At 47.7% G+C, this 27784-nt stretch overlaps 1 protein-coding gene across 22 annotated transcripts; it reads left to right on the top strand.

The window, feature by feature from the left end:
• Positions 1 to 504: 504 nt before the first annotated feature.
• FBXO17 (F-box protein 17) lies at positions 505 to 27437 on the top strand. 22 transcript variants are annotated; one of them, XM_082438088.1, is made up of 10 exons: positions 550 to 690; positions 18596 to 18759; positions 19472 to 19582; positions 20720 to 21172; positions 21801 to 21912; positions 22920 to 22979; positions 23497 to 23529; positions 23911 to 24006; positions 24484 to 24619; positions 26468 to 27437. In XM_082438088.1, exons 4-10 carry the CDS (start codon positions 20737 to 20739, stop codon positions 26609 to 26611), a joined length of 1017 nt encoding a protein of 338 aa, XP_082294214.1. In that variant the 5' UTR covers positions 550 to 690; positions 18596 to 18759; positions 19472 to 19582; positions 20720 to 20736; the 3' UTR covers positions 26612 to 27437. The 22 variants fall into 22 exon arrangements, with proteins under 22 accessions (XP_082294209.1, XP_082294210.1, XP_082294214.1 ...); XM_082438082.1 differs by lacking the exon at positions 19472 to 19582; XM_082438089.1 differs by lacking the exon at positions 19472 to 19582 and having other exon boundaries at positions 686 to 706.
• The last annotated feature ends 347 nt before the right edge of the window (positions 27438 to 27784 follow it).

Raw genomic sequence — 27784 nt, forward strand, 5'->3', positions numbered from 1 at the left:
TAAGAACAAGCCTGGGCTTCTGAGACACTATCCTGGGGACACAATGTAAATTCGAGAGAATCCCTGTGGATAGAAACTTCCATCCAAGTGTTTCACACCAGGCCCAGGGTCGAAGTCACAGCTCGGCCATTTACTAAAAGTTGACAGATGGTGGGAGAGATGTTGTGAATGGCGGAGGCGGTTGTAGGCAGGTGGCGGGAATAAGTAGGAAAGACAGGATTTGGGGGTGGGGGTGGGGGCAGCTTGGACCATTCCCACGGCGGGAGGCTCCCCGGGAGGTGGGACTCGCCCACTGGAGGTGCCTGCGCTAAGCGCCGGGGAACCCGGGTTTCAGATCGCGGGGCGCCTGGGCAGCAGGTAACCACGTGGAGAAAATGTAGACTCTCCGAGGAGCGGGCCCTGAGATGCGCGAGGGCGGGGGCTGGGTCCCCTCCCGCCAGCCTTGCGGCAGCTGGGCCCTCCTCCCGGCGCCTACAGCCTCCCAGACCCCGCCCCTCCCTCGCTCCGGCTTCGCGCAGCCGCCCGCCCGCGGGATCTCACAGCCGTCCGCCACGGAGAGGACCGACTGCCCAGAGCGCGGGTCCCGGGGCTCCCTGGGCGGGGCCGTTCCCGGGGAGCCCCCCGACTGCCTCTCAGAGCAGGGTGGGGAAGGGGATCCTAGCCCGCCGCCGCCTCCGAGCAGGCCGCCAGGTGAGCGCCGGGACAGGTAGGGACCCAGGTCGGGACCGGTGTCCCGTCCCCACTCGCGGCTGAGGCGCCCCGGGAAGGATTTCCGCCCCAGGCCCTGCCCGGAGGGGCGTGTCCCAAGGGTCCTGCGCCCTAGTGCCCCTTCCGGGTCTGCCTCAGCCAGCTTCTGCCCCTTTAAGTCCAGAGTTACACAATCGCACGTTTGAAAGACCCAGATCGTTCGGAAAGGGCTTTGCAAAAAGCAGCCCTCTAAAGCCCTCGCCTCTCCGCTCGGCTGCTGGCCCGCGGAGGCCACCATTAAATAAATCCCCCTCCAAAACGTACCCGACCAACACGTGTTCACTGCAGCTGGTGAAAGGCCAGACCACTTTTTACCAATTCTGGTTTTTGTTTCCTCTGACTGGCAGAAAAATCTGTGAATCAGAAGATCTTAGAGCGCCGTTTCTCGATTTAGCAACTTGGGCACAGTATGTTTTTAGCTGCGGCCGCTCCACCCAATTTCAATTTTGTTCTAAGTTAACTTTTGCAGTGTTCAGTAATATTTGTTAACGCTCCGTATCTTGCTCCTTCAACTTTAGACAGCAGCTGTTTACCCCCTATTTTGAATATTACCAATATTCAAATTTACAATATTATCAACCTACTTTTAAAATAAATAATAACAACTTTTTAAATGTCCCAGTAACACAAGAACAAAAGACAAATAGGACAAAGCTTTGCATGAAATATAAATCGTTTAAACAGCGCACCCTCCCCCGCAGCCAATTTTAAAACTGTGTAATTAAATTACTTTTCAGAAATGGCAAAAGTAACTTGTGATCCGTGGTGCATGGTTTTAAACCTTTCTCTGCTTTTTATTACTCTGGTAGTTACTTCCAAATTTTTAAAGCAAATTCTTCCATTGTTATTTCTTAGTTTATCAACTTTGAGACAATGTCTGTTAATCCTTTGCTAAAAATAGATGGAGACAGCTTTCATCATCTCCAGGGTTTCCCTCCTTCCTATATAATCATGACATTCCTTTTAGTTTCTCTATTGGCACTTTTGTAACATGAAATAATTTTTGTAAACTTTTGTTTTCTTGTTCCATTAAATATATCTATATATAACTATATATATATTTGTTATATATATATATATATATATATGTATATAATCTGTTGACTCCCATTTTTGTATGGCCTGGCTGAGGAATCTACTTTAAAATATATATATATTTTTAATTTATTTGTTTGGTTGCACTGGGTCTTAGTTGCGGCTTGCGAGCTCCTTAGTTGTGGCATGCGAACTCTTAGTTGAGGCATGCATGTGGGATCTAGTTCCCTGACCAGGGATCGAACCCGGCCCCCTGCATTGGGAGCACGGAGTCTTAACCACTGTGCCACCAGGGAAGTCCCTAAAATATTTTTAATAAAGTTTTTATATGTATTTAAATGCTAATTTTTCAATCAAGTTATGCATATGGTTCACAAATCAAATAGAAAAGAGTTTGCCTTATTTTTTTCCTTTGATAAAAGAAATATAATCCCTTTAAGAAAAATGGAAAAGGCAGGGGCAGTGTTTTAGATTAAAAGATATTAGAGAGACATGCGCACCCCCAGCAGTGTGTGAGCCCCATCTTTGTTAGGAAGATACAGCTCCAGAAGACCTTGGGACAACGGGAAAAAGTGTTCATGGAGTGAAGATTAGACGGTAGAATGGATTTCTCTTAGTGGGTTAAGTGTTAGTATAGACTTATAGAGGGTCCTTATTCTTTCTTAGAAGATGCATGTTTAATAGTTCATCAAAAGAGACATTGTAAATCAACTATACTCCAATAAAAAATAATTTAAAAAATAAAAAAAAATTTTAAAAACAAACAAAAACCCCTGTGGATCCCTGCAGCTACCCACAGTCATCTTGCCTTGGCAACAGTAGCTAGTCCTCTGGAGTCACAGCATACCAAGATAGAAAATGTAAAATGCAATTCAAATAAAATGCCACGTGGTTCAAGACCATCAAAAAAGAAAAAAAAAAAAAACAGTTCATCAAAAGAGAGGGAGGGAGAGAAAGCCAATATGGCAAAATATGGAACACATTGAGATATTCGTTTTAACTATTCAACTTTTCTGTATGGTGACATTTTTATGGTAAAATTTGACGTAAATAAAGTAAGACAGTTTAGAAACTCAGAGATGAAGACGTGCACAGTGGCACAAACCCTGGAGTCCTCCACCCCAAGGTTCAAATCCCCAACATGCCACCTTGCTTGTCAGGCGACCTTGGGTCGGTTGCTTCCCTCCTCCAAGCCTCAGTTTCCCCAGCTGAAAAATAGCGCCTGCCTCATGGGGTTGTTGTTGAGCCTTCTGTGAGATCTTGTAAAGCACTTTCCACATGCCTAGAGCAGTTAGTGTGCAGTTAACAGTAGCTGTTAGTATTTTGTGAAGGATTTTTCTTAACTACCATGGTCTGCTCACCTGGGAATAACTACTCATAACATCATCACTGCTCTTGGGCCCTTCCTTCTACTCCTTTTTTTTTCTGGAGATACATTTTCTTTCTTTTCTCTTTTTTTTAATTTAATTTATTTATTTTTGGCTGCGTTGGGTCTTCACTGCTGCACACGGGCTTTCTCTAGTTGTGGCGAGCGGGCGCTACTCTTTGTTGCGGTGTGCGGGCTTCTCATTGCCGTGGCTTCTCTTGTTTCAGAGCTCGGGCTCTAGGCGCGTGGGCTTCGGTAGTTGTGGCTCGCGGGCTCTAGAGCTCAGGCTCAGTAGTTGTGGTGCATGGGCTTATTTGCTCCGCGGCATGTGGGATCTTCCCAGACCAGGGCTCGAACCCGTGTCCCCTGCATTGGCAGGTGGATTCTTAACCACTGCGCCACCAGGGAAGTCCCAACCTTGGCATTTTCTTTTACCTTTTTAAAATTCACTGAATGGCTCTGACCTTGCCATTGGTGCAGTTTCATGTCCTGCTGTGTTTCGTTACTCCCTAAGCACGGATCCCCTTAGCCCACATTCCTCCAGTCATGGTTTCAATGGCTGCGTGATTCTGACATAAGATGGACTTAAGTGCTAATCATAGTCACGACGTTCACAATGGCAGCTAACACTTGTCGAGGGCCAGGCCTTGATCTCACTGAATTTCCCCGTCACCATGGGAAGTGAGAGTTACTACAAGTCCACAGTGTCTTAGCCAAAACTTTTGAGGCCCAATGCATTTGGGAAGTGAATATGAGGCAAGCCATAAGGAGCCATCCTGTACATTACATAAGATTCCTAGTGGGGCTGGAGAGTAATCAAACACACTGATATTGCTTCAGTGAAATGCAAGTTCATATCATAAATAAAACCTTCCATCAGTTCCAGGCAGCTCTGCCACCAGATGGGTCTGTGAAAGACTTGGTTTGCAGAGCTTTTGGATTTAGGGATTGTGGACAGGAGATGTGGACCTGCACATTTCCCATTTTCCAGAGGGGAAATCTACGCTTAGAGAGGGAAAGCCATATGCCCAAATTCACGAAGAAGTTTGAATTAGGGCTGGGGCTAACCCAGGGCTGACTGAATGTGTAACTGGCAACATTTCACCTCTCCCCAGTGCCACCTCCTCTGCAGGCTGTCACCAGCAGTTCCCAAAACCAATGTCCCCGGCTAGCCCTGTGATGCCCCAGAAATGTCAGGGCTGCCCCCAGGGAATGAGATGATGCACGTAAAGAATTTCTCAGGATGCCTTACACAAAGAAAGCATCGACAAATGTGAACTATTATTTGCACTAAGATGCAGTGTGACTGTTTCCTTCTTTGACTTAAATAATCATGGTGTTCACTGATAGCACTAATAATTGTTAAATTGCGAAATATAACACTCATACAGAAAAGTACATAAAATATACATGTACAGTTTAACAAATAACTATAAAGTATATAACCAGCACCCAGGTCAACAAGGAGAACATTACCAGCCCCCAGATGCTTCTCTGGTTAGTAGCCCTCTCTATCTCCACAGAGGGAACCAGCGCCCTGACTTTTATAATGCTTGTCTCCCTGCTTGTTTTTTTTAATATGATATTAGTACCTTTTAATATGTGTGTACATCCATAAGTAGTATTGATTAGTCTAGCTTGTTTGTAGACTTTCTAAGAGTAGAACCACTGGTGTGAATATATAATTTATCATCTAAACCAGGGAATTTTGGAAGTGATAAGGGTCACTATTAACAATGACCCTAATTACCCTGGGACACTAGGTGTAGACAGGACTGCCCCAGGCCACCCAGCTGTCTGGTTGTCCTGGAACTCGCGCTCTGGGTGACTTGTCGTGTCTGGCAACTTCACCCAAAATTATGCTTTTGAGGTCCATTTGTGTTGTTGTGTTTACTTGTCGTTAACTCTTTTTTATTGCTACTTAGTATCCCATTCTGTGACGGCCTTAATTTGTTTATACACCCTACAGCGGATGGGCACCTGGGTCATTTCCAGGCTGGAGCTGTTAGGGGCAGTGCTGTTGTGAATATCCTAGTATGTGTTTCCTGGCTCTGGGGTCGAATTGCTGGGTCATGGAGAAGGCACATTTCTGACTTCAGTAAAAAATGCCTTGGGACTTCCCTGGTGGCGCAGTGGTTAAGAATCTGCCTGCCAATGCAGGGGACACAGGTTCGAGCCCTGGTCCGGGAAGATCCCACATGCCGCGGAGCAACTAAGCCCGTGCACCACAACTACTGAGCCTGTGCTCTACAGCCGGCGAGCCACAACTACTGAGTCCACGTGCTGCAACTACTGAAGCCCGCGCGCCTAGAGCCCGTGCTCCGCAACAAATTCCCTGGCGGTACAGTGATTAAGACTCTGCCCTTCCACTGCAGGCGGGGCAGGTTCAATCCCTGATGGGGAACTAAGATCCCACATGCCCTGTGGTGCGGCCACATAATAAATAAATAAATTAATTAATTAAAGAATTCCCAACTTGTTTCCAAAGTGGTTCCACCAATTTTTACTCTCGTCAGGTGTGTATGGGAGTTCTCACTGGTGGCATTTTAAGTAAATTATGGTGACATTGCACTAGTTGGCTGGTTGGTTGGTTGATTTTAATACGCATGATGTTTATGACATTTAAACTAGAATATACCAGAATCAGAAGTAACTTTGCCTCCCATTTCACCCATGCTGTGGCCCAGAAGACAGCTGAATAACTGAGAGGGTGATGACAGTTGAAAATGACAGAGAAATAGGGAAATTCAGTGTCGTCTATTACTGTCTGCTGTGAAAGATGGTGTTTAGCTCACTGTGTATTTGCTCCACTAATTTTTAATAATTGTACTTTTTAAAAGATCATTTCTTATTTACCTTTGTAACCTTAAATTTTATGCTTCACTTGTATTTCTTATTCTGGCAACTTTTGATTCCCATGATACTAAGTGAGTGAGAGAAGCGTCTTGGCTTCCCCTCCTCCCACCTTTTCCTTTCCCATCTTTTGTCAGTTGTACACTTGCTTTCACACTGTCAAGGTTGATTACTTCTACAGTCTGTTCTGTTACCCTATTTAAGTCTTACATGCTTTAACTGTAAAGTTTGCCGGGTTTGGGTTTTTTTGGACAGCTTTATTGAGGTGCAATTTACATACCATAAAATTCAGCCCTTTTAAGTGTGCAATTCAGTGATTTAGAGAATTTACAGAGTTTTGCAGCCATCACCACAGTTTTAGAGCATTTCTATCACCTCCAAAATATCCCTTGTGCCTATTTGTGACCACTTCCTGTTCCCATGTCCAGTCCCAGGCAACTACTAATCTTTCTGTATGTCTTTTCCGGACATTTCATATGAATCCATCATACAATATGTGGTCTTTTGTGTCTGGAGCTTTCACTTAGCATACTGTTTGGGGGTTCATTCTCATATTGTAGCATGTACCAGTACTTCATTCCTTTTATTGTTGAACAGTATTCCACTGTATGACTATACCACATTTTGTTTATCCATTCACCAGTTGATGGACACTTGGATTGTTTCCAAAGATATAATGCTGCTATGCACTTTTGCAATCAAGTCTTTGCATGGACGTATGTTTTCACTTCTCTTGGGTAGATAGCCTAATAGTAGAATTGCTGGGTTTCATGGTAAGTTTATGTTTAACTTTTTTTTTTAATGTTCAACTTTTAGAGAAACTGTTTTCCAAAGAGGCTGTACCATTTTACATTCCCACCAGCAGTGTGTGAGGGTTCCAGTTTCTCCCTGTCCTTGCCAATCTTTTGGACAATAGCCATTCTAGTGGGCATGAAGTGGCATCACATTGTGATTTCAAATTGCATTTCCTTAATGACTAATGATGTTGAGCATCTTTTCATGTGCTTATTAGTCATTTGTATTTCTTCTTCAGTGAAATGTCTATTCAAATCTTTCATCAATTTTTAAATTGGATTGTCTTATTATTGAATTTTAAGTGTTCTTTATATATTCTAGATGCAAGTCCTTTATCAAATATATGGTATGCAAATATTTTCTGCTAATCTGTAGCTTGTCTTTTCAGTTTCTTAATGGTGTCTTTTGAAGTACAGAAGTTTAAAATTTTGATGATGTTTAATTAATCCATTTTTTCTTTTATGAATCATACTTTTGGTATTGTATCTAAGAAATCTTTGCCTAACCCAAGATCATGAGATTTTTCTCCTGTCTTCTTCTAAAAATGTTATAGTTTTAACTCTTACATTTAGGTCTCATTCATTTTGAGTTGATGTTTGTGTATGGTGTGAGGTAAAGGCCTAAATTCATCTTTTTGCATGTAGATTTCCTAACACAATCCAAAGGATTGTCCTTTTTTGAAAAGACAATCTTTATGTTAAGAGACCAGATCTTAAATGTTCTCACCAAAAAAGGAAGTAATTATGTGAAGTGATAAAGGCGTTGCTAATGCTACAGTGGTAATCATATTGCAGTATATAAATGTATCAAATCAACAGGCTGGAGAATTCCCTGGCTGTCCAGTGGTTAGGACTCCTTGCTTCCACTGCCGGGGGTCCAGGTTCAATCCCTGGTCAGGGAACTAAGATCCCACAGGCCATGTGCTGCGGCCAAAAAAAAAAAAAAAACAGGCTGTACATCTTAAATTTACACAATATTAATTATATCTTAAAAAAACAAAAACAATATTTTTCCCATGAAAACCAATCAACAGAGCTAGTATAAGGAGAATGCCCTTAGACTCCAGGTCAAATGGATTCCTTTTTCTTGTACTTTATCAAATGGATATAACATGGATATGGTTTAGTGTATATCATATTTGTGCCATGACTTTCTTAAACGGTTTTTTGTTTTTCCTGAAGTTTTTTTTAATAGCTTTACTTTTTCTCTTTTGAGAGAAGGATTTTCCTGTTTTTAACTCATCCCATCTATTTCTTGGAATTTTTTTTTTCTTCTTGAAAACAGTCTTCCGTTTTTTTTTCTTTTTAAAGACATTCTTCCTTTTTTAGTATCCTGTTCTTGTTTTGCTTTGAATTTCTTCTCAAATCTATGTGTACTCAGGACCAGCTACATAATTTGCAGGGCCCAGTACAAAATGAAAATGTGGGCCCCTTGTTCAAAAACGATTAAGAATTTCAGGTTGGCAGTAGCAGACCATTAAACAAGCATGGAGCCCTTCTAAGTACAACTCCACAGGTCACACACCCATGAAGCCTGAAGCCGGCCCTGAGTGTACTAATTAGGGTTTTTCTTTTCCTTTACATTCTTTTGACCCTCTGAACTGTCTCTGTTACCTCTGGGGTCAGTTCACTTTTGCTCTGCATGCTTATCTTTTTTTTTTTTTTTAATTAATTTATTTATTTATTATTTATTTTTGCCTGCACTGGGTCTTTGTTGCTGTGCGCGGCTTTCTCTAGTTGCGGTGAGCGGGGCTACTCTTCATTGTGGTGTGCGGGCTTCTCATTGCAGTGGCTTCTCTTGTTGTGGAGCACGGGCTCTAGGCACGCGAGCTTCAGTAGTTGTGGCACACGGGCTCAATAGTTGTGGCTTGCAGGCTCAGTAGTTGTGGCGCACGGGCTTAGTTGCTCCGCGGCATGTGGGATCTTCAGGAGCCAGGGCTTCAACCCTTGTCCGCTGCATTGGCAGGCGGATTCTTAACCACTGCGCCACCAGGGAAGCCCTGCATATTTATCTTACTGGTTCTTTTTCAGGCTGCTGGTTTTCTTTAAGCATCTGGTGATCCCTGCTTGTCCAATCACATTTTCAAACGAACAAGGGGCTGGGTGACTTATTTAAGTAACTGGTATGAAATTTGGGGCTTTCGTAAATATGGTCCTGCTTTCCCACTGGCCTCTTTGTCCAGCTGAAGGTATGACTGAGAACCCTGTGTTTGGAGGCAGCACTTGTCAGTGATAACTTGGGGGAAACCAAGCTGCTGGGAGCTCACTCCCAGATGCCAGAGTGGGGAAGGCTATCCTCAGGAACACCAGCACCCTGGGCACTTCCTGGATGCTTCATGCAATTTTTTCAAAGAACAGTCATCCAGTACTGTTTTGTTTTTCCTGTATGTGAATGTTGGGCAGCTTGAGATCTGTGTGGCAAAGCATGGGGGAGGAAGGTGAAGGAACAGGGAGCCAATAGGCACAGGTTTTCAAAGATGGACTAACCTCTGTCCTCACTCTGCCCTCTCGACTCCTGACCTGCACTTCTACCACAGCCTGGGCCCCTCTGGATCCTCGACTCTGGGTCCAGAGCCTCTGGGGGTCCTTGAGGCTCCATTGTCCCCACCTTGAGTTCTGTCCTAGCCCCTACACTTCTTTCTGCTTTCTGTCTTGCAGAAATTTATCGACATTTCTTTCTTAGTGATGGTCCCCCTCCTGTTCACTTTGCTTTTTAATTTCTTTGCTGTACGTAGGGAGGATGCCCTTTGAGAGGGAAACCAGACTACCCAGATTCCCATCGCCACTCCACTTCTGACTGCTGTGTGACCTTTTGTGCATCATTTCACCTCTCTGGGCCTCAGTTTCCTCATGGTGTGAAGATCAACTGGGATAATACAGAAGCCACAAAAGGCTACCCCCAATCAGTTCCTGGGTCTGCAGATCTGTCTCACCTGGCCCACACTGTCCTTTATTTTTTTTTTCTTTAAATGCACTGCTAACATTTAAAAATTGGGTGATTTCACATAAAAACAGGGATTTCCGATCACTTGACAAACTGGAAAATGTAGCCAAACTGGACCCACCTTCCTACTGGGCAGTAAATCAGCCAGAGTGAGCACTGCCACAGCCTCCAGGCTGGGCTCTTCTCTCCGGTTTGCTTCCACCAAGTTGGTCTCACTTTGGATACTGCCTGTCTCTTGTAGGCATTTGAACTTGGGATTCCTGGGATTCTGTTTTGAGAGCATCTAGCACAGAACCAGCTATTATTATTATGAGGCCAGCCGGGGGCTTGAATCTAGCCCTTGCTCTGATCACCAGGCCCTGCTACCCCAGGCTTGCATTCACCCAGAAAGGGTACCGTTTTTTAAAAATCTACCTAAAAGCTCTTACAGGCCAGTAGAGGCTCTGATTATCAATAGCTCAGTCTGCCTTCTTGAACGAGAAGACACACCAAATCTTTGTACATGCAAATAATTCTAAAGAGCAAAGAATTTTCGATCTTGTTTTATTGACGATTTTTCTGTAACCATTTGTCTCAGGTTAGAAACAACACTGGCACCACAGTTCAAGAGTAAAGAGTTAAAATTAATAAGGGAGAGGGTAATTCCCTGGCAGTCCAGGGGTTAGGACTGCGCACTTCCACTCCTGAGGGCGCGGGTTCAGTCCCTGGTCGGGGAACTACGATCCCACAAGCCGCAAGGTGAGGCCAAAAAAAAAAAAAAATTAATAAAGGAGGATGTCAGGTAGAGGAAAATCTCCCCGGGGCATGAAAAGGAAGCCATTCTGTCTAAAATTGAAAAGATTCACAATACAAGGTACTGACAACTGCAACTCTCATGCATGGTTGATGGGATCACAAATGGCACAATCATGCTGAAAAAATGATTGGGCATGTTCTTGTAAAGTGAGATACATACTTACCATGTGATCCAAGAATTCCACTCCTACATAGTTACTCATGAGAAATGAAAACATATGTCCACACAAACACTTGTATGTGAATGTTCATAGAAGCTTTTTTTTTTTTTTTTTTAAATTTATTTATTTATTTATTTATTTTTGGCTGTGTTGGGTCTTCGTTTCTGTGCGAGGGCTTTCTCTAGTTGCGGCGAGCGGGGGCCACTCTTCATCGCGGTGCGCGGGCCTCTCACTATCGCGGCCTCTCTTGTTGTGGAGCGCAGGCTCCAGATGCGCAGGCTCAGTAGTTGTGGTTCTCGGGCCTAGTTGCTCCGTGGCATGTGGGATCTTCCCAGACCAGGGCTCGAACCCGTGTGCCCTGCATTGGCAGGCAGATTCTCAACCACTGTGCCACCAGGGAAGCCCCATAGAAGCTTTATTCATAATAGCCTCAAGCTGGAAACAACCCAAATGTCCATCATGGTGGGTGGGTAAACAGATCGTGGTTTAATCTGTTCAATGGAATACTACTCGGCGATAAAAAGGAGTGAACTACTGATTGATACATGCAACGATGTGGCTGAATCACAGAATGTTATGTGGAAGGAAAGAAGACACAGGGGCACATTCTATAGTTATCAGTCAGGGTCCAATCAGGAGACTGGAACCACACAGGAATTTGAAGGGAGAATGTTTAATATACAGAATTATTAATTATAGCAGAGGATTCAAGTTAGAGGGATTAGCTGCTAAGAAATAAGAGAATGCTAAAGAATATAGAAATAGCAAATACAAGGAGCAGCCACTACCCCTAAGATCTAAGACAGACAGCTTGAGAAGGATGCCAGTCCCAGGCTATCCGTGGCAGCCGCAGAATCCCTGGTGTTTTTGGAGAACACTTGGAGATGACCCACTAAAGGGCAAAAGAATCCCTTTGGTGCTGCACCTGTAGAGCTTGCTGGAAATCCACCCTCTGGAACTTGCCAGAAGTCAGTCCTCTAGGATGCTAGGGAAAGCAGTTCCCAAGGAAGTATCTCACCAGAGGCACTCAGCTAGGAAACCAGCTGAGGTGGGTGCCAGGGGAGGGTGCTGGCTGAGGGATACTGCTGACTGCCGGACACCGGAGAAGCATGCGTGTACGCTTGGGAACGGGGCAGGAGAAGCCGCCTGTCCCGGCAGTCTGGAAGTGGGAAGCAAAACCCCTTCCTCTGTACGACAGACTCTAGGTCCATCCACCTCACTGAAAATAACACATATATATGGAATCTAAAAAAAAAAAAAAAAATGGTACTGATGAACCTAGTGGCAGGGCAGGAATAAATACGCAGACATAGAGAATGGACTTGAGGACACGGGGTGGGGGGAGGGGGAAGCTGGGGCAAGTGAGAGAGTGGCATGGACATATATACACTACCAATGTAAAATAGACAGCTAGTGGGAAGCAGCCGCATAGCACAGGGAGATCAGTCTGGTGCTTTGCGACCGCCTAGAGGGGTGGGATAGGGAGGGTGGGAGGGAGGCTCAAGAGGGAGGGGATACGGAGATATATGTATGCATATGGCTGATTCACTTTGCTGTACAGCAGAAACGAACACAGCACTTCCTCCTGCAGTGCCTCTCTGGCTCCCTCTACTGGAAAAACTTAACATGTCAGCCGGCAAAGGGAAAAGATTTACACGCCCAGATTCCAGTTTCTCAACTTGGAACTGTGAGGAAGTAAATTAATAACTGGCACACCATATGATTCCATTTATATGAAATTCTAGAAGAGAAAACTCTAATTTATAGTGACATAAAGCAGATTAGTGGCGGGGATGAAGGTGGGGCTTAACTGGGAAGGGGTAAACCTTTTAGAGTGAAAGAAATATCCCACATCTTGGCTGTGGGCATGGTTGTACAGTTGTACACAGTTGTTAGAACACAAATTGTGCACTTGAAGTATGTGCATCTTATTGGATGTAATTTATACATCCATGAAGGTAATTTTTTTAAAAAGGTACCCATTCTGGGAAACAGGGCTCCCTGTGTGCAAATAGAAATGGAACATGTACGTGTACACACACAGCAGAAATGCACCACGAATCCCACCACCAAGATTCCCCAGCTTATGCAGGTGCATATCTCTCCATGGGGTGTTATTGGAAGTAGTTTCTGGCTTTGGCTTGGTGGTTTGCTCATGCATTCTCCCTGAGGAGTTCAAGTTCAACATGGGTGCCCTGGGTAGTTGGCAGAGTTTTGAAAGGGTGATGAGGTAGATGTGTGCCCACCCCCCTCTCCCATTTCCCTTCTCCCCAAGGGGGATCCACAGAGGGCATCTCACTAGGTTCCTAATTCTTTCAGATTATCAAATCCTCATCCAAAGAGCGAAAGCCTATAGCTCTTTTATGACCATTGAGTCTTATTCCTTGAGTCCCAGGCATGGCTTAGGGATATTTGTCTTTCACTGCTCACATCCATCCTTTGAGGTAGAACAATAGTTATCCCCATGTTACAGACAAGAAAACTGAGGCTCAGAGGCCAGCAACATGCCTAAGTGATGGCCTGCCCAAGAAGAGGCAGAACCAGGGTTTGAACGTTGATCGTCTGCCTCCATAGTGGGAGCTCCTGACCATCAGCTATCCTGCTGGGAGCAGCAGCCCAGGAAACCTTCAGTTGCTCCCTGCCCTCGGCAGAGGGTCCTAATAGGCTTTACAGACACTGAATCTTTTTTTATTTTAATTAATTTATTTTATTTTTGGCTGCGTTGGGTCTTCGTTGCTGCGCGTGGGCTTTCTCTAGTTGCGGCTAATGGGGGCTACTCTTCGTTGCGGTGCGCGGGCTTCTCATTGCGGTGGCTTCTCTTATTGCAGAGCATGGCCTCTAGGCGCGCGGGCTTCAGTAGTTGCGGTACGCGGGCTCGGTAGTTGTGGCTCATGGGCTCTAGAGCGCAGCCTCAGTAGTTGTGGCATCCGAGCCATGTGGGATCTTCCTGGACCAGGGCTCAAACCTGTGTCCCCTACGCTGACAGGTGGATTCTTAACCACTGTACTACCAGGGAAGCCCGGACACTGAATCTTTGACAGTTGGGTCTTTTCTACCCCCATGATTGTATTCTGAAAAAATTCAACGAGACAGAAAAGCTAATTCAAGCATCCAGAAAAGCTGATTTTTTTTTTTTTTTTTTTTTGCCACGCTGCACAGCTTGTGGGATCTTAGTTCCCTGACCAGGAATGGAACCCACGCCCTCAGCAGTGAGAGCTCCGAGTCCTAACACTGGACCGCCAGGAAATTCCCAAAGCTGAAATAATTATACAGTGAATAAACACTGACTCCTAAGAAAGGGAGACAAGGACAATACCCATGTATTTTTTTAGACCGATACTGAAATATTACCATTCACAGTAACTGTTCAGTCTTCCAAATTCATAAAACAAAAGTTAACGACATGATATTTCAAGTACCAAAGTGTACCAGGGTTTGATTCCCTGGTAGGGGAACTAAGATCCCACATGCTGCGCCGCGCGGCCAAAAAAAAGAGAGAGAGAGAGAAGGACAATCCCATCATCGTGATTTGTACAACAACAAAGAAAATAAAGTGTTTACTTTTATGTGGCAAAAAGCATTAAAAAAAAAAAAGAGTGGCTACTCAGGGAAAAGTATGCGCTAGCGGGAGACCACGTGGAGACGGAGAAATGCTGGGGAGCCCCCAGCTGTTTGAGTCCCCACTTCCGGTGCTCGACAGAGGCGTGATGAGCCTTCAGGTGACCCAGCGCCAGCCCCTGCCTGAGGACCACTGCATGAGAGCCGCTGAGAACTGCTTGGCTGAGCACAGTCAGTCCCCAGAGCCATAAAAAATAATCATAAAATAACGGTTATTATAAGTATATGCCACCAAACCATGGCAGTGGTATCACCACTGAATCACGGAGGTATTTTTGTGCAAAATTTTCCATCACTATAAAAAGACCCTACTTGATTGGAGGAACCACTGAGGAGAGAGAGAAGCTACCTCTTAATACTCTCATGGGGTCCTTAATTTAAAAATAATCCTATCGTGCTCACTTTGGCAGCACATATACTAAAATTGGAACAATAGAGAGAAGATTAGCATGGCCCCTGCACAAGGATGACAAGCAAATCTGTGAAGCATTCCATGTTTTAAAATAATAGTAATAATAATAATCCTATCTTTTGTTTGATAACACTGGGGAGAGCTTTTTGGACATCTTTTGGTTCTTTTCCACGGACTACCATCTCTGTTTTTATTGTTGTTATCGTTTCTAGTAAACCTTTTCTAGAAAGTGCACAAGCTATACAGCCTGATGAATTTTTACAAACGAACGCACATGTAACCAGCCCTCAGATCAAGAAACAGGATGAAAGAAAAAAAAAAAAAAACCTTTCTAAATGTTTCTAAAGGCAAAGTTCCTCTGCCCAGATGGAACTTTTTTTTTAACTTATTGAAGTAGAGTTGATTTACAATGTTGTGTTAATTTCTGCTGTACAGCAAAGTGACTCAGTTATACATATATATATATACATTCATTTTTATATTCTTTTCCATTATGGTTTATCACAGGATATTGAATATACTTCCCTGGGCTATACAGTAGGACCTTGTGTTTTATTCATTCTATAATATTTATAATAGTTTGCATCTGCTAATCCCAAACTCTCAGTCCATCCCTCCCCTACCCCCCTCCCTCTTGGCAACCAACCACAAGTCTGTTCTCTGTGTCTGTGAGTCTGTTTCTGTTTCACAGATCAGTTCATTTGTGTCATATTTTAGTTCCACATATAAATGATGTCATAGGGTGTTTGTCTTTTTCTGATTTGCTTCACTTCGTATGATAAGCTCCAGGTCCGTCCATGTTGCTGCAAATGACATTATTTCATTCTTTTTCATGGCTGAGTAGTATTCCATGGTATATATGGACCACATCTTCTTTATCCATTCCAGATGGAACTTTTAATGCTGACTGGAATTCTCTTGGCCACCCTTTGTGAGTGGTACCTGTCCCCTGAAATACAGGTCACTGAGCATCGTTACATTTAGCAAGTGCTGCATAACAGACCAATCAAAATGCAATGACTTAAAACAGTAACCATTCCTTTATCATTCTGATGGCTCTGGGGATTGACTGGGCTCAGCTAAGCAGTTCTCAGGGGCTCTTGTGCAGGTGCCATCAGGCAGTGGTTGGGACTGGGTCATCTGAGGGCTCATTCACTCCTCTGTGTAGCACCTTGGCTGGGGACACCCAAACAGCTGGGGCTCCCAAGCATGTCTGTCTCCCTGTGTATCTCCAATGTGACGACTTCAGGGCAGCCAGACTTACGTGGTGACTCAGGCGGTGGTGTGCTGGAGCTGGCTCACACCGGATCCTGGGAGCACATTGTGGACAGCTCTTTCCAACTCCAAAGTCCAGGGACGTCGGGTTGGTAGCTTGCTGTCAGCCATGGAAGGTGTATTCACACCACAGAAGTCAGTAAATGCTACACACCCAGACTCTTTTCTTTTTTTCCCCTACAGAGCCAGTTGTTAAACGTTTAGGAGCACACCACTGGACTCACAGCTCCCCATGCATGCATCCCCAGAGAGTCAGGCAGAGGCTGTATCCTCTTTCCTGACCCAGCCTCTGAAATCCCTTAGCAATGTCACTTCTGCAATGCTCTGAAAGGCGAAGCAGTCCCAAAGGCCTGCCCATGTCAAGGGGAGGGCTGTGGACGCCACCCCTTAATGGAGAATGGTCAGTTCCTGGAAAAGAGCACGTCAGTTTGGATACGTTGTTATAACCATCTGGGGAAGATGTCTGCCATGCATCACAGGTCCCTGGAAACCGAATATCAGTAGCATGCCCCAGTCACTGTGACAACCAATACAATATCCTCCCCACCAAACACACACACACACACACACACACACACACACACACACACACACACTCCCAAACACCCTAGCAGCAGGCAGTGCCGTGCCATTCTGACCCAGCCAGTAGTTGGCATTCAGCCGTGTTGGACATGTTGGCTACAAGGCACCTCGTGGGCCTCAGGAGAGCATCACACACAAGCATTTTGAATACCCAGGGCTCGTATGGTACATCACTTGAAGGTCCTTGCCCCTCAGTGAAGTCTGGCTGCCCTTGTTATGTGAGGGGACCACCCCCAGCTCCAGGGATCCCCTGTTTGCCAGTGATCGGCACATTCCTAAGGAGAGTCGACCCAGGGAAATACACTCTGGTGAGTTTCACATCCATACCGGGCAAGCTGGTGGATTCGCTTGTAAATTGCAGCTAATTATTAATGCAGCTAATAACCACCTGGGGCAAAGCACACCCTAGTCTCTAAAGCGTGTCTCCACAACTTCAGTTCTCTGTTGTGGAGGTGAAGGGGAATTGGGCTTTGTGCCACGTCCACGGACCACTGGCTTGATAGGGCCTTAATCCTTAACAAGACCTTAATCAGTTTATTTCAAAATAGTAGCAGCTGACATGAATGGGGCACTTACTGGCATTAGATAATATAACAAGCATTAGATCATTGAAGCCTTTTAACCCAGGGCAACCTCCAAGGATTGTTTTGGCCATTAAAACACGATGATGGGATTCAGTGCGATGATCCAGCTTAACCGCTCAGCACGGGTGGTTTAGTAAGGGCTCAGTAAATGTCACCAGATGAAAATATTGTAGCTAAATGGTTGCTCGCCATCTTTTTATAGTGTGTAATAATAATAGCAACTAACATAATTTAGTCTCTAATATTATATCAATACCACTTTTATTTATGAGACGCCAGCGATTATTTAAGCGCTTTACAAATATTAATTCGTTTCATCTCACAATAACCCTATGAAGTGGGTAAGGTTAACATCCTCGTTTTCAGAAGAGGAAACTGAGGCATAAAAAGATGAAGTGATTTGCTCTTGAGGCAAGAGGCTTAGCTGGGACTCAAACCCAGGCTGGCTGGACCCAGGCATGAGCATTTCATCACTAAGCTCTTCTGCCTTGATGGGGAAATGAAATGAGTTTCTCACTAGGTCTTGAGCTAATCACTGAGTTCTTGTTAAATAAAGGTGTTTCACCTTGCTATGCCTCAGTTTGCTCATCTGTGAAGTGGGTTTCTTTAGGGAAGAATAAAGTAAGGAAATGGGTAGGAGGAGTAGGTGATGGTCATGAGGCCCTGAAATAGTAAATAATGTGGCCAGGGACGGTCTCATGGAGAAGTTGACATTTGAGCAAAGATTGAAGGGAATGTGGAGGTGAGCAAAGACATGCTCTGGTTCCAGGTGGAGGAAACAGCCTGTGCAAAGGTCCTGAGGTGTGGAGGCCAGTGTGGCTGGGGCAGAGTGAGTGAGGGGGAGATGAGGGCAGGGAGGTGATGGGTACAGATCGTGTGGGGCTTCTGGGCTGCATTGAGGACCTTGCCCTGACCCTGAGTGAGGTGGAGCCACAGAAGGGCTCTGAGCAGGGCAGGGACAGGACCTGACTCAGGTGTTCACACCTGACAGCTGGGGAAAGGAGCAGGGAGACAGTGATGGTCCAGGTGAGAGGTGATAAGAGTGGATGAGATCCCAAAGGGAGTACTCATGGAGAATACAGGAGGTTCAAAGACTCAGCCCTGGGACTTCCCTGGTGGCACAGTGGTTGAGAATCTGCCTGCCAATGCAGGGGACACGGGTTCGATCCCTAGTCTGGGAAGATCCCACATGCTGCGGAGCAACTAAATCCACGCGCCACAACTACTGAGCCCCCGTGCCACAACTACTGAAGCCCACGCACCTAGAGCCTGTGCTCCGCAATAAGAGAAGCCACCTCAATGAGAAGCCCATGCACCCCAACAAAGAGTAGCTGAGTAGCCCCCGCTTGCCGCAACTAGAGAAAGCCCATGCGCAGCGACAAAGACCCAATGCAGTCAAAAATAAATAAATTTATTTTTTAAAAAAAAGACCGATCCCTGACACTGAAATCAGAGGGAGGAGGAAGGAACAGCTGAGGAGATTGACTAGGAGCCACAGGCCGACGGGAGGGGTCCAGAGGGATGTGCCAGCCCAGAGCCAAGTGAGAAGAGAGTCACCTCACTGTGTCAGGTGCTGTTGACAGGTCAAGCAAGGTGAGGATTGAACAGTGACTACTGGCTCAGCACCAAGGGGGCGGGGTCATTGGTGACCTTGACATTTCAGGGTAGAGAAGGAGGGCAAAGTCTGATTAGAGGAGGTTTGAGAGAGAATATCAGTAGAAAATATGGAGGCAGTGAGTGTGACAACTTTTTGGAGATTTACTATAAAGAGGAGCAAAGAAATGGGGTCAGAGCTGGAAGGGGAGGTGGAGTCAAGAGGAGTTTCACTTGTTTTCAAATAAGAGATGACTCTGTGTGAGCTGACGGGAATGATCCAGTGCAGAGGGGGAAGCTGAAGGTGCAGCAGAGAGAGCGGAGAACTGTGAGACGGTGAGCTGGGGTGGGAGCAGTCACGGTGGGAAAGCACAGGGCAGGGAGGTGGTACATGGGGCGGTGGGGGTCTATGGACGTTCACTTCCCATCGATTTTATTTTTTCTGCAAAATAAGAAGCAAGGAGGGAATTCCCTGGTGGTCCACTGGCTAGGACTCCGTGCTTCCACTGCAGGGAGCATGGGTTCTATCCCTGGTAGGGGAAGTAAGATCCTCCATGCTGCGCGGCGCGGCCAAAAAAAATAAATAAGAAGCAAAGAGAGAGTGAAAAGGTGGAAGGAAGTGTGATGTGTTGGGGATAGGGGAGAAGGTGTGAAATAGTTATCTACAGAGAGGAAGAGCAAGAGGATAAGAGAAATGTAATCTGGTTGCCAGGCAGCACTGTGGGTACGCTTGAGCGTCAAGTGCACAAACTTGAAGTGAGACCAGCCAGTGGAGTTGTGTGTTGTTCTTCAGCGGCTTTAAACTGTGTGGGTACAGGCACAGGTAGGTGGAGGGCTGGATTTAACCGGGTCATGCGTAGGAGGAAGCCAGAGGAGGCAAGGGTGTATGCAAAGAATGTTTTAAATGATTAACCAAGGAATTTAAGCTGGATAAGGAAGAACTGAGGACTTGAGGGGGTGTGGGGCAGTGAAAAAGAGGTAGGGACAAAGGACGGGAGATCACAGTGGGTTGGAAGGACTGTGGGGGGTGGAGGTCTAGGGCACTGGAGGGAGAGAGCTGGAAAGAGAGGAGGTGACGCGTGGAGAGTGAGAAGCCTGAGACTGAGGCTCTGAAGAGGCTGTGGTTACTGAGACAAGGTGTAGGTGCGACCACGGGGTGGAGGAGCCGGAAGAACAGCTGGTCAGGGAACAAGAGAGGCCTCGTGGCAGAAGGAAGGAGCGTCATCCTGGATATGGAAATCACCAAGAATGTTGATAAGAGCAGCCTGAGTGGCAGTGAGCCTGGAGCTAAAATCATGGAGAAGTGAGGAGTAGTCATCTGGGTCAGCAGATAATGACGACAAGGTGACAAACGATCTAGCCTGATGATGAGAGTCATAGCTGCGGCGTTTGGGGGAGGATGGAGGGAGAACGGTCTGGAAACAGCACCAAGGAGCAAGGAGATTTACCCACTTGGAAGGCCCACAGGACAGCTGGGTTCTGGTTAGAGCAAGAAGGTGACAAGAATCTTCAGCGAAGAGACTGAGGAAATAAGATTTTGCTGAAGGACAGGTCCTGGATTCCAAAGGCCCGAGAGTTGGGACAGGTTGGGGGATGGGGTGGAAATGGTTTCCTCCTCGGTGGATTTTTCTCATGGGCCTTCAGTGTGCATATGGTCATATGTAAAGTGCTTAGCCAGACACAAGTGCACCGGCCAGAGACAGAAGCCGTGGTTAGCAGTCCTGGTGGGGTCGTGATCAGGCCAGGGGTTTGTTGCTTGAGGGGGAAAGGTGGGGAGAAACCGGTCCCCGTCCAGAGCCAAGTGGCAGGAAATAGATGCTGGATTTTCTTGGTTATGGCAGTCCCCCGGTCGCCGTGTACCTGGTGAGGTCACGGTCAACTCGCAGGGGACTTGAGTCCTGGAAGGAGAGGTGGAGGGAGGCCGGGCTGCCCTGACCTGCCGACCCCTCTCGACCTGCAGGACTCTGGCGGCCGGAGATGGGCGCCAGGCCTTCGCGGCGGCGGCTGCCCGCGGACCCGCCCATAGCCTTGGACGCGCTGCCGCCGGAGCTGCTCGTGCAGGTGCTGAGCCACGTGCCACCGCGCGCGTTAGTGACGCGCTGCCGCCCAGTGTGCCGCGCCTGGCGCGACGTGGTGGACGGGCCCACCGTGTGGCTGCTGCAGCTGGCCCGCGACCGCAGCGCGGAGGGCCGCGCACTCTACGCGGTGGCCCAGCGCTGCCCGCCCAACAGCGAGGACGAGGAGGAGTTCCCGCTCCGCGCCCTGGCGCGCTACTGCCTGCGAGCGCCCCTCGGCCGCAACCTCATCTTCAACTCCTGCGGAGAGCGTGGGTGCCGGGGGTCAGGGCCTAGCAGCAGGGGCGGGAAAAAAGAGACCAAAGGGACGTGTGGCCTGGAGGCCCAGGCGACGTGGAGTGAGTGGGCGTGGCCAGGATGAAGCAGACAGGGGCGGGGCCGGGAGCCAGGGGACGTGGTCGAGGCTCTTGGGAAACTGGGTGGGAGGAGCCAGGGGCTGTGGGCAGTATGGCGAGCCAAGACGGCTGGGCGAGACAGAGCAGAAGGATGCAGGAGATTGGACCGTGGCAGACGTGAAGCTATGCTTGAACTGTAGATTCGGTGGGCGCGGTTAAAGGGGGAGGAGCCAGGGGAGGCCTGGGAGAAGCCGATTGGGTGCTGGCAGGGGCGGAGCTTGCATAGAAATACAAGGTATTGCGAGGCTGTGGGGAGGGGAACTGAGTGAGTGGCCGGGGCCAAGGTAGGAGGGGCCCGGAAGCGGTGGTGTAAGGAGCCCGGGGCGGGGCCAGAATTGAATCCCAGTAGTTTGAGAGTGAAGGGAGGCAGAACAGGGGGCGGGGCCGAGAGAGGCTGCGGAGAAGCTGAGTGGATGGGCAGGGCTGAGTGACGCCGTCGTGGGGTGGGACCACGAATACAGCCTGCTGGGAGGGAGGAGCTGGTGGGCGGAGCAAGTTAGGTGGTGGCGGGCTCTCTGCGGGGCGAGCTGGCGGGCGAATCCCTGGTGTTCAACCCTTTTATATCTCACAGAGGGCTTCAGAGGCTGGGAGGTGGAGCACGGCGGGAATGGCTGGGCTGTGGAAAAGAACCTAATACTGGTGCCGGGCGCTCCTTCCCAGACCTGCTTCGTGACTTCTTTCGAGTGAGTGGCCCTTGATCCCTGGTGCGAGGGAGGGGGACCCTACCCTACCGTCCTCATCCTCACCCTCACCCATTTTCAGCCTCTCCTTCCCACATTCATTTATTCAGTCAGTCAATCAGCTAATATTTGTTGAGGGCCTACCAGGTACCAGGCACTGTTTTACATGCCAGAGATACAAGGAAAATTCAGAAAGATCAGGAACCTGCTCTTTTTTCATTTGCATTTTAGATGTAGGGTTGGGGAAGCCATTAAACGCATAAACAGTAAAATAAAAACAACAACATAATAAACATTTAGAGGGCTTACTCTATGCCAGATGCTTTACATGTAAATTTTTTAATCCTGGCAACAACCCTATGACACAAATACCATTATTATCTCCACTTTCTAATAGGAAACTGAGGCATAGAGGGTAACTAACATCTAGTAAATGGTGGAGCTGGGATTCGAACCCAGGTAGTCTGACTTCAGAGCTTCTGACGGTGATAAATGCTATGAAGACATAAAAACAGTTTGATTGGCTGATTCTCTTTATCCTCATACCCCATACCCATTTTCCTTGTGCCCTCCCCCCACAGTCAACCATTCTCATGGCATCTAGCTTTCTAGTAGTTACCAGTATATTAGGGGTGACGGGATATCTCATTGCTATTTTAATTTGCATGTTTCAGTTTACTAATAATTAAACATCTGTTCATGTGCTTGTTAGCTTTTTGGATTCCCTCTTTTGTAAATTGCCTGTTCATATTTTCTATTAAGGTTGATATCTTATTCTCGTTGATATACAAGAATTTCTTGTATATTCTAGATGTCAGTCCCTTGTCCATCCTGGACATTACAGAAATCCCCCACTGTACCATCTGAATTAACTATGTCCATGGTGTTATTTGGTATTTACATATGATCAAATTCATCTTTTTGCTTTAGAATTTGTTTTCTGAAATTTTGTTTAAAAAATCCTTCCCTACCCTTAGATCCTAACAGTGTTCTCTTATACTCTCTTCTAGTAACCTCATAGTTTTATCTTTTACATTTAGATCTTTAATCCACCTTGAATGTGATATTCGGTAAGGATCCAGTTTTCTTTTTATCCCCCTCCTTATATTGAGTCAGCTTTCCCAGCACCATCTACTAAAGAATCCTTCCCTTCCCCCATGGAATGGCGGTGCCACCTCTATCATTTATGAAGTTCCCATACAAACCTAGGTCTGTCCTTGAGCACTCTGTTCAGTTCTGGTCCATTTATCAGTTCTTCTGATAAATCACTATTTCTGTTATTATGGCACATTGAAATTAGAGGAGAAGGACTGTTTACAAACGTGCAGGCAGAACACAAGAGATACTACAGGACCCTAGGCTAGTAACAGTGGGGGGAAGGGACATTACCATCCGTAGGCCTGGCAGGGGTAAGGGGAGGAAGCAATTACCGAAACATGAAGACAGAGAAGGCTGGGAGGAGAGAGCACTGTGGAGAGGGCCCTTTCGTTGAGAAATACAACAGTCCCACGATGATCCCTTGGGAGAGAGCCAGGAGAATTAAATACCCTGATTTCACTCTCTTCTCCCTTCTGTCTGCTGCTGGAGCTTCCCATTGGCTGACCCAACAGGAAGTAGAGGGTAAGGGAGACCCTTCCATACAGGCAACACAACCTTAGACCATGGGCCTCTTGGTGCTTGAGGAGACCCCAGAATTCTCTGCTCAGATGTCTAGTATGTGGGCTTCCATTTGTGTTCATGTCCCAGTCCCCACAGATATTAGGGGCAGGCCTGCATACAGTCAGCCTCCTGGAGCCCACAGCAGAGTGAAGGGTGGAGGGGATCTGAGAGGCCAGCGGGGTTGCACAGCCCGTCATACATCTTGTCTGGTAGAGCAACCCTGATGGGCTGCTTTAGACAGGGTAGTCAGGGGAGGCTTCTGGGAGGAGGTGATTTCTGGGCTGTGACTTGAATGATGGGACTCTCTACCCCCCCACCCATCCTATCATCCCCCCTTCCTAGATGGTGCTTCAAGAGGCAGCTTGTGGACTTGGTGATGGAGGGTGTGTGGCAGGAGCTGCTCGACAGCTCCCAGATCGAGATCTGTGTGGCCGACTGGTGAGTGGAGAACCCCCCGTGGTGGCAGCAGTTCTGCAGAAGGGAGTCATTCCCCACCCCCATCAGCCCCACGGGCTGGCACTGCTACTGTGCCCCCGTCATAGTGAGGCTGACAGAGGGGAAGCGATGCTCTCATAGTAGCAGAGCCAGGGAGGGGCAGAGCTTTGGTGAGCCCAGAGCCCCCAGATTCCTACACCCTCAAGCTCCTCCCCAAGGTTGTGGTTCCTCCCCAGAACACCATTACCCTCCCCACGCCCCTCCATATACACCTGACCCAAAGCCTCCTGAATCTGCCCCCAGGAGCACCCAGGCTCTTCCCCCAGGCCCTGGCTCCACCCCAGGGGCACCTAGGCTCCTCCCCCTAGGTTCCCAGGCCTGACCTCATCAAAGTGCAGGGAGGCCAGACCTCAGTCTCCCTCCCCAACCCAGAGACCTGAGCGGGTGGTGAGGCTATCAAGGCTAACTGCCACCTGGCAGGTGGGGTGCCCGGGAGAACTGCGGCTGCATCTACCGGCTCCGGGTCCGCCTCCTGGACATGTATGAAAACGAAGTGGTCAAGTTCTCGGCATCACCCAACCCGGTCCTTCAGTGGACTGAAAGAGGCTGCCGACAGGTGGGTCCAGACTACCTTCCCTGACCCAAAGGCACACCTACCTCTCACCCTGCTCAAATTCTGCTCTCAGCACTGCTGGGTATCTATAACAACAGCTAACAATCATTGAGCCCTTATTACAGGCCTGCCCAAGAGTCTCACCCATTAATTCATTTCATTAGCACAATGGCCTCGTTGTTCAACAGCCATTTTTGAGCACCTACTGTGTGCCTGCCATACTCTAGTTGCTAGAAATGCAGCAGTGAACCAAAGTCCTTGCTCCATCCCCATTCTAGAGTTGGGGAAACTGAGGCATGGGAGGTTAGGTGACTGGCCCAAAGTCACCCTAAAGCGTGCAGGGCCTGATTCAACCCCAGGCTGGCTCCTGAGCCTAAACTGTCATGGTCATCATACCTCACTTATCAAAGTAACCTTTTAGGTGGTCTTTTGGTTTCCATTCCTGATCTCCTCCCACCCACCCCCAACCCAATACACAGACTCAGCATCCAGAAAGCTCCTATTAAAAAGTGAGTTGGGGCTTCCCTGGTGGCGCAGTGGTTAAGAATCTGCCTGCCAATGCAGAGGACACAGGTTTGAGCCCTGGTCTGGGAAGATCCCACATGCCGCGGAGCAACTAAGCCCGTGCGCCACAACTACTGAGCCTGCACTCTAGAGCCCATGCTCCGCAGCAAGAGAAGCCACCGCAATGAGAAGCCTGAGCACTGCAACAAAGAGTAGCCCTCGCTCGCCACAACTGGAGAAAGTCCGCGTGCAGCAACAAAGACCCAACACAGCCAAAAATAATAAATAAATTTATTTTTTTTTAAAAAGTGAGTCAGACCACGGATCTCACCTGCTTGTAACCCTCCCGTGGCTACATCTCAGAGCAAAAGCCAATATCCTATAATGCAGCTATAAAAAGGAGTGAAGTACAGATTCACACTTCAACATGGGTGAGCCTTGGAAACTGCTAAGTGAAAGAGGCCAGACACAAAAGGCCACATATTGTATGATTGCATTTACATGAAATTTCCAGAATAAGCAAAGCCATAGAGACAGAAAGCAGATAGATTAGTGGTTGTCTGAGGACAGGGGGAGGGAGGAATTGGAAGTGACAGCTAATGGATTCGAGGTTTTTTTCCTGGGGTGATGAAAATGTTCCAGAATTAGATAGTGGTGATGATTGCATAACATTACGAGTACACACACACACACACACACACACAAACCACTGAATTGTACAGTTTTAAATGGTATATTTTATGTTAGGTGAATTTTAGCTCAATTTAAAAAATTAAAGAAGATTATAAAGCCAGAAGCCAGGGACTTCCCTGGCAGTCCAGTGGTTAAGACTCCACGCTTCCACTGCAGGGGGCGCCGGTTCAATCCCTGGTCAGGGGAACCAAGAAAAAAAGCCAGAAGCCAAAGTCCTTCTGTGGCCGATCTCAAAGGCCCCACACGATCTGCCTGCTACCTCCCTGACCCCATCTCTTACTTCTCCCCTCACTCTGCTCCAGGCACACTGCCACCTCAGGGCCTTTGCACTGACTGTTCCTCTGTCTGGAATACTCCAGTTCCCCACTTGGCTCCCCCGCCCCATCAGGTCTCTGTCATCTCAGTGGGGCCCTTGCTTTACAATCCCACCCTCCTACAGTGTTTCCTCCGTGCTTTCCCCCATCTGTCTTCAGTGTCACAGTCTAGACTCTCAGCTTCTCCAGGATAGGATCTTTTGGCTGCTTTCTTCACGGCTATACCCCCAGCGCCTGGAGCAGGGCCAGGTACCTACTTGGTGTTGGGGAATATCTGTTGAGGTTGCGGAGGAAGAGAAGTCCATGGAACCTCACTCCCTCACTTTTCTTACCTGCACAGGTTTCCCACGTCTTTACCAACTTTGGCAAGGGCATCCGCTACGTGTCTTTTGAGCAGTATGGAAGAGACACACGTTCCTGGGTGGGGCACTATGGTGCCCTCGTGACCCACTCCAGTGTGAGGGTCAGGATCCGCCTGTCCTAGCTAACCAGCCTGATCCAGCCTTCCGGGACAGACTGCCATCTGCCAGACACCGTCATCAATCAAGGTCGGCTTTGCAGCCAGGAGCCAGAGGATGCCCGGGGACAGTGGGGTTCCCGTGTAGCCTGTTCCCGGAATGTTTCCAGTGAACCCCACTTGCTGCTGCTTCAGTGTGGTGGCCCCCACGCTATTCGAGAAACCAGGGATCCAACCAGGCTGGTCACTTGCTTCCCCAGCTTCCCAGGGGGAGTGTCAAAGAGTTAACTCAGAGACCTGTATTTTACTTGCAAATTTTTTTCTCACATGTGTGGATATCAGTTGACAGACTGAGTCAAAAAACAAAGGCCGAACCAGGATTTCAAATAGAGGAAAGCTGCTGACAATCTTGGCCAAGGACTCTTGTCAGCATGTTTTGGGGGCAAGGTGATTGCTGGCAGGGAGCAGAGGTCCTTGAGGGGACCAACAGCAGCCTCAAAGGGAACTCTTCCTGTTGTTTTGGGGAGTCTCTGGGATTCGGCAGTGGGGCCCGTGCAACCTCCTCCAGCACCGCGCCCATCAGCACGTCCCCTCTGGGCCAGACTGGTGCCATTTCTTTCAGAATTTCTGAGGCCAGTTCTGCGCTGACCCCCAAACTGTACCCTCCACCCCCACCTCCTGCCCCTGCCTCAGGGGCAGCTCGCCTCCTGTCAGGCGACAGCCTCCTTTTCTCCACACTTGAGCCCACTTGGAGATGGACCCCAGGAGCAAGGCATGCTGTGAAGGAAAGCTCTCCTTTCCCCAGCTGAGCGCAGCCAACAAGCTCGCTCAATAAAATCGGTGCTAAGCATGAGGTGATGGGGGATTTTTGTCTGTAATCGATGCACTTGTTTGCCCCTAGCTCTGATCCTAAAAGGCCTTGTGGGATGTTTCCAATCGTGAGAACTTCAGGTGTGCTAAGTGCCGTGCAAGAAACAGAGGTGGGCTTCGAGAACCCAGAGACGGGCTACAAGGGCTCACCCAACAGCTCCTGTGCCCGATCTCAGCTGTTCTCCCAGCAGCTCTCACGGAGACACTGTCATCACTGCCATTTAGTCCAGACAGAAACGGGCTCAGAGTTTAAAAGGCATGCCCAGCGTCACCTGGCCAGGAAACAGGGGAAGCCGGACTTACACCAGACATTGGGCTCCAAAGCCTGAT

The sequence above is a fragment of the Balaenoptera physalus genome, assembly GCF_965194825.1.
Source record: "Balaenoptera physalus genome assembly, chromosome: 19".
NCBI lineage: Eukaryota > Metazoa > Chordata > Mammalia > Artiodactyla > Balaenopteridae > Balaenoptera > Balaenoptera physalus.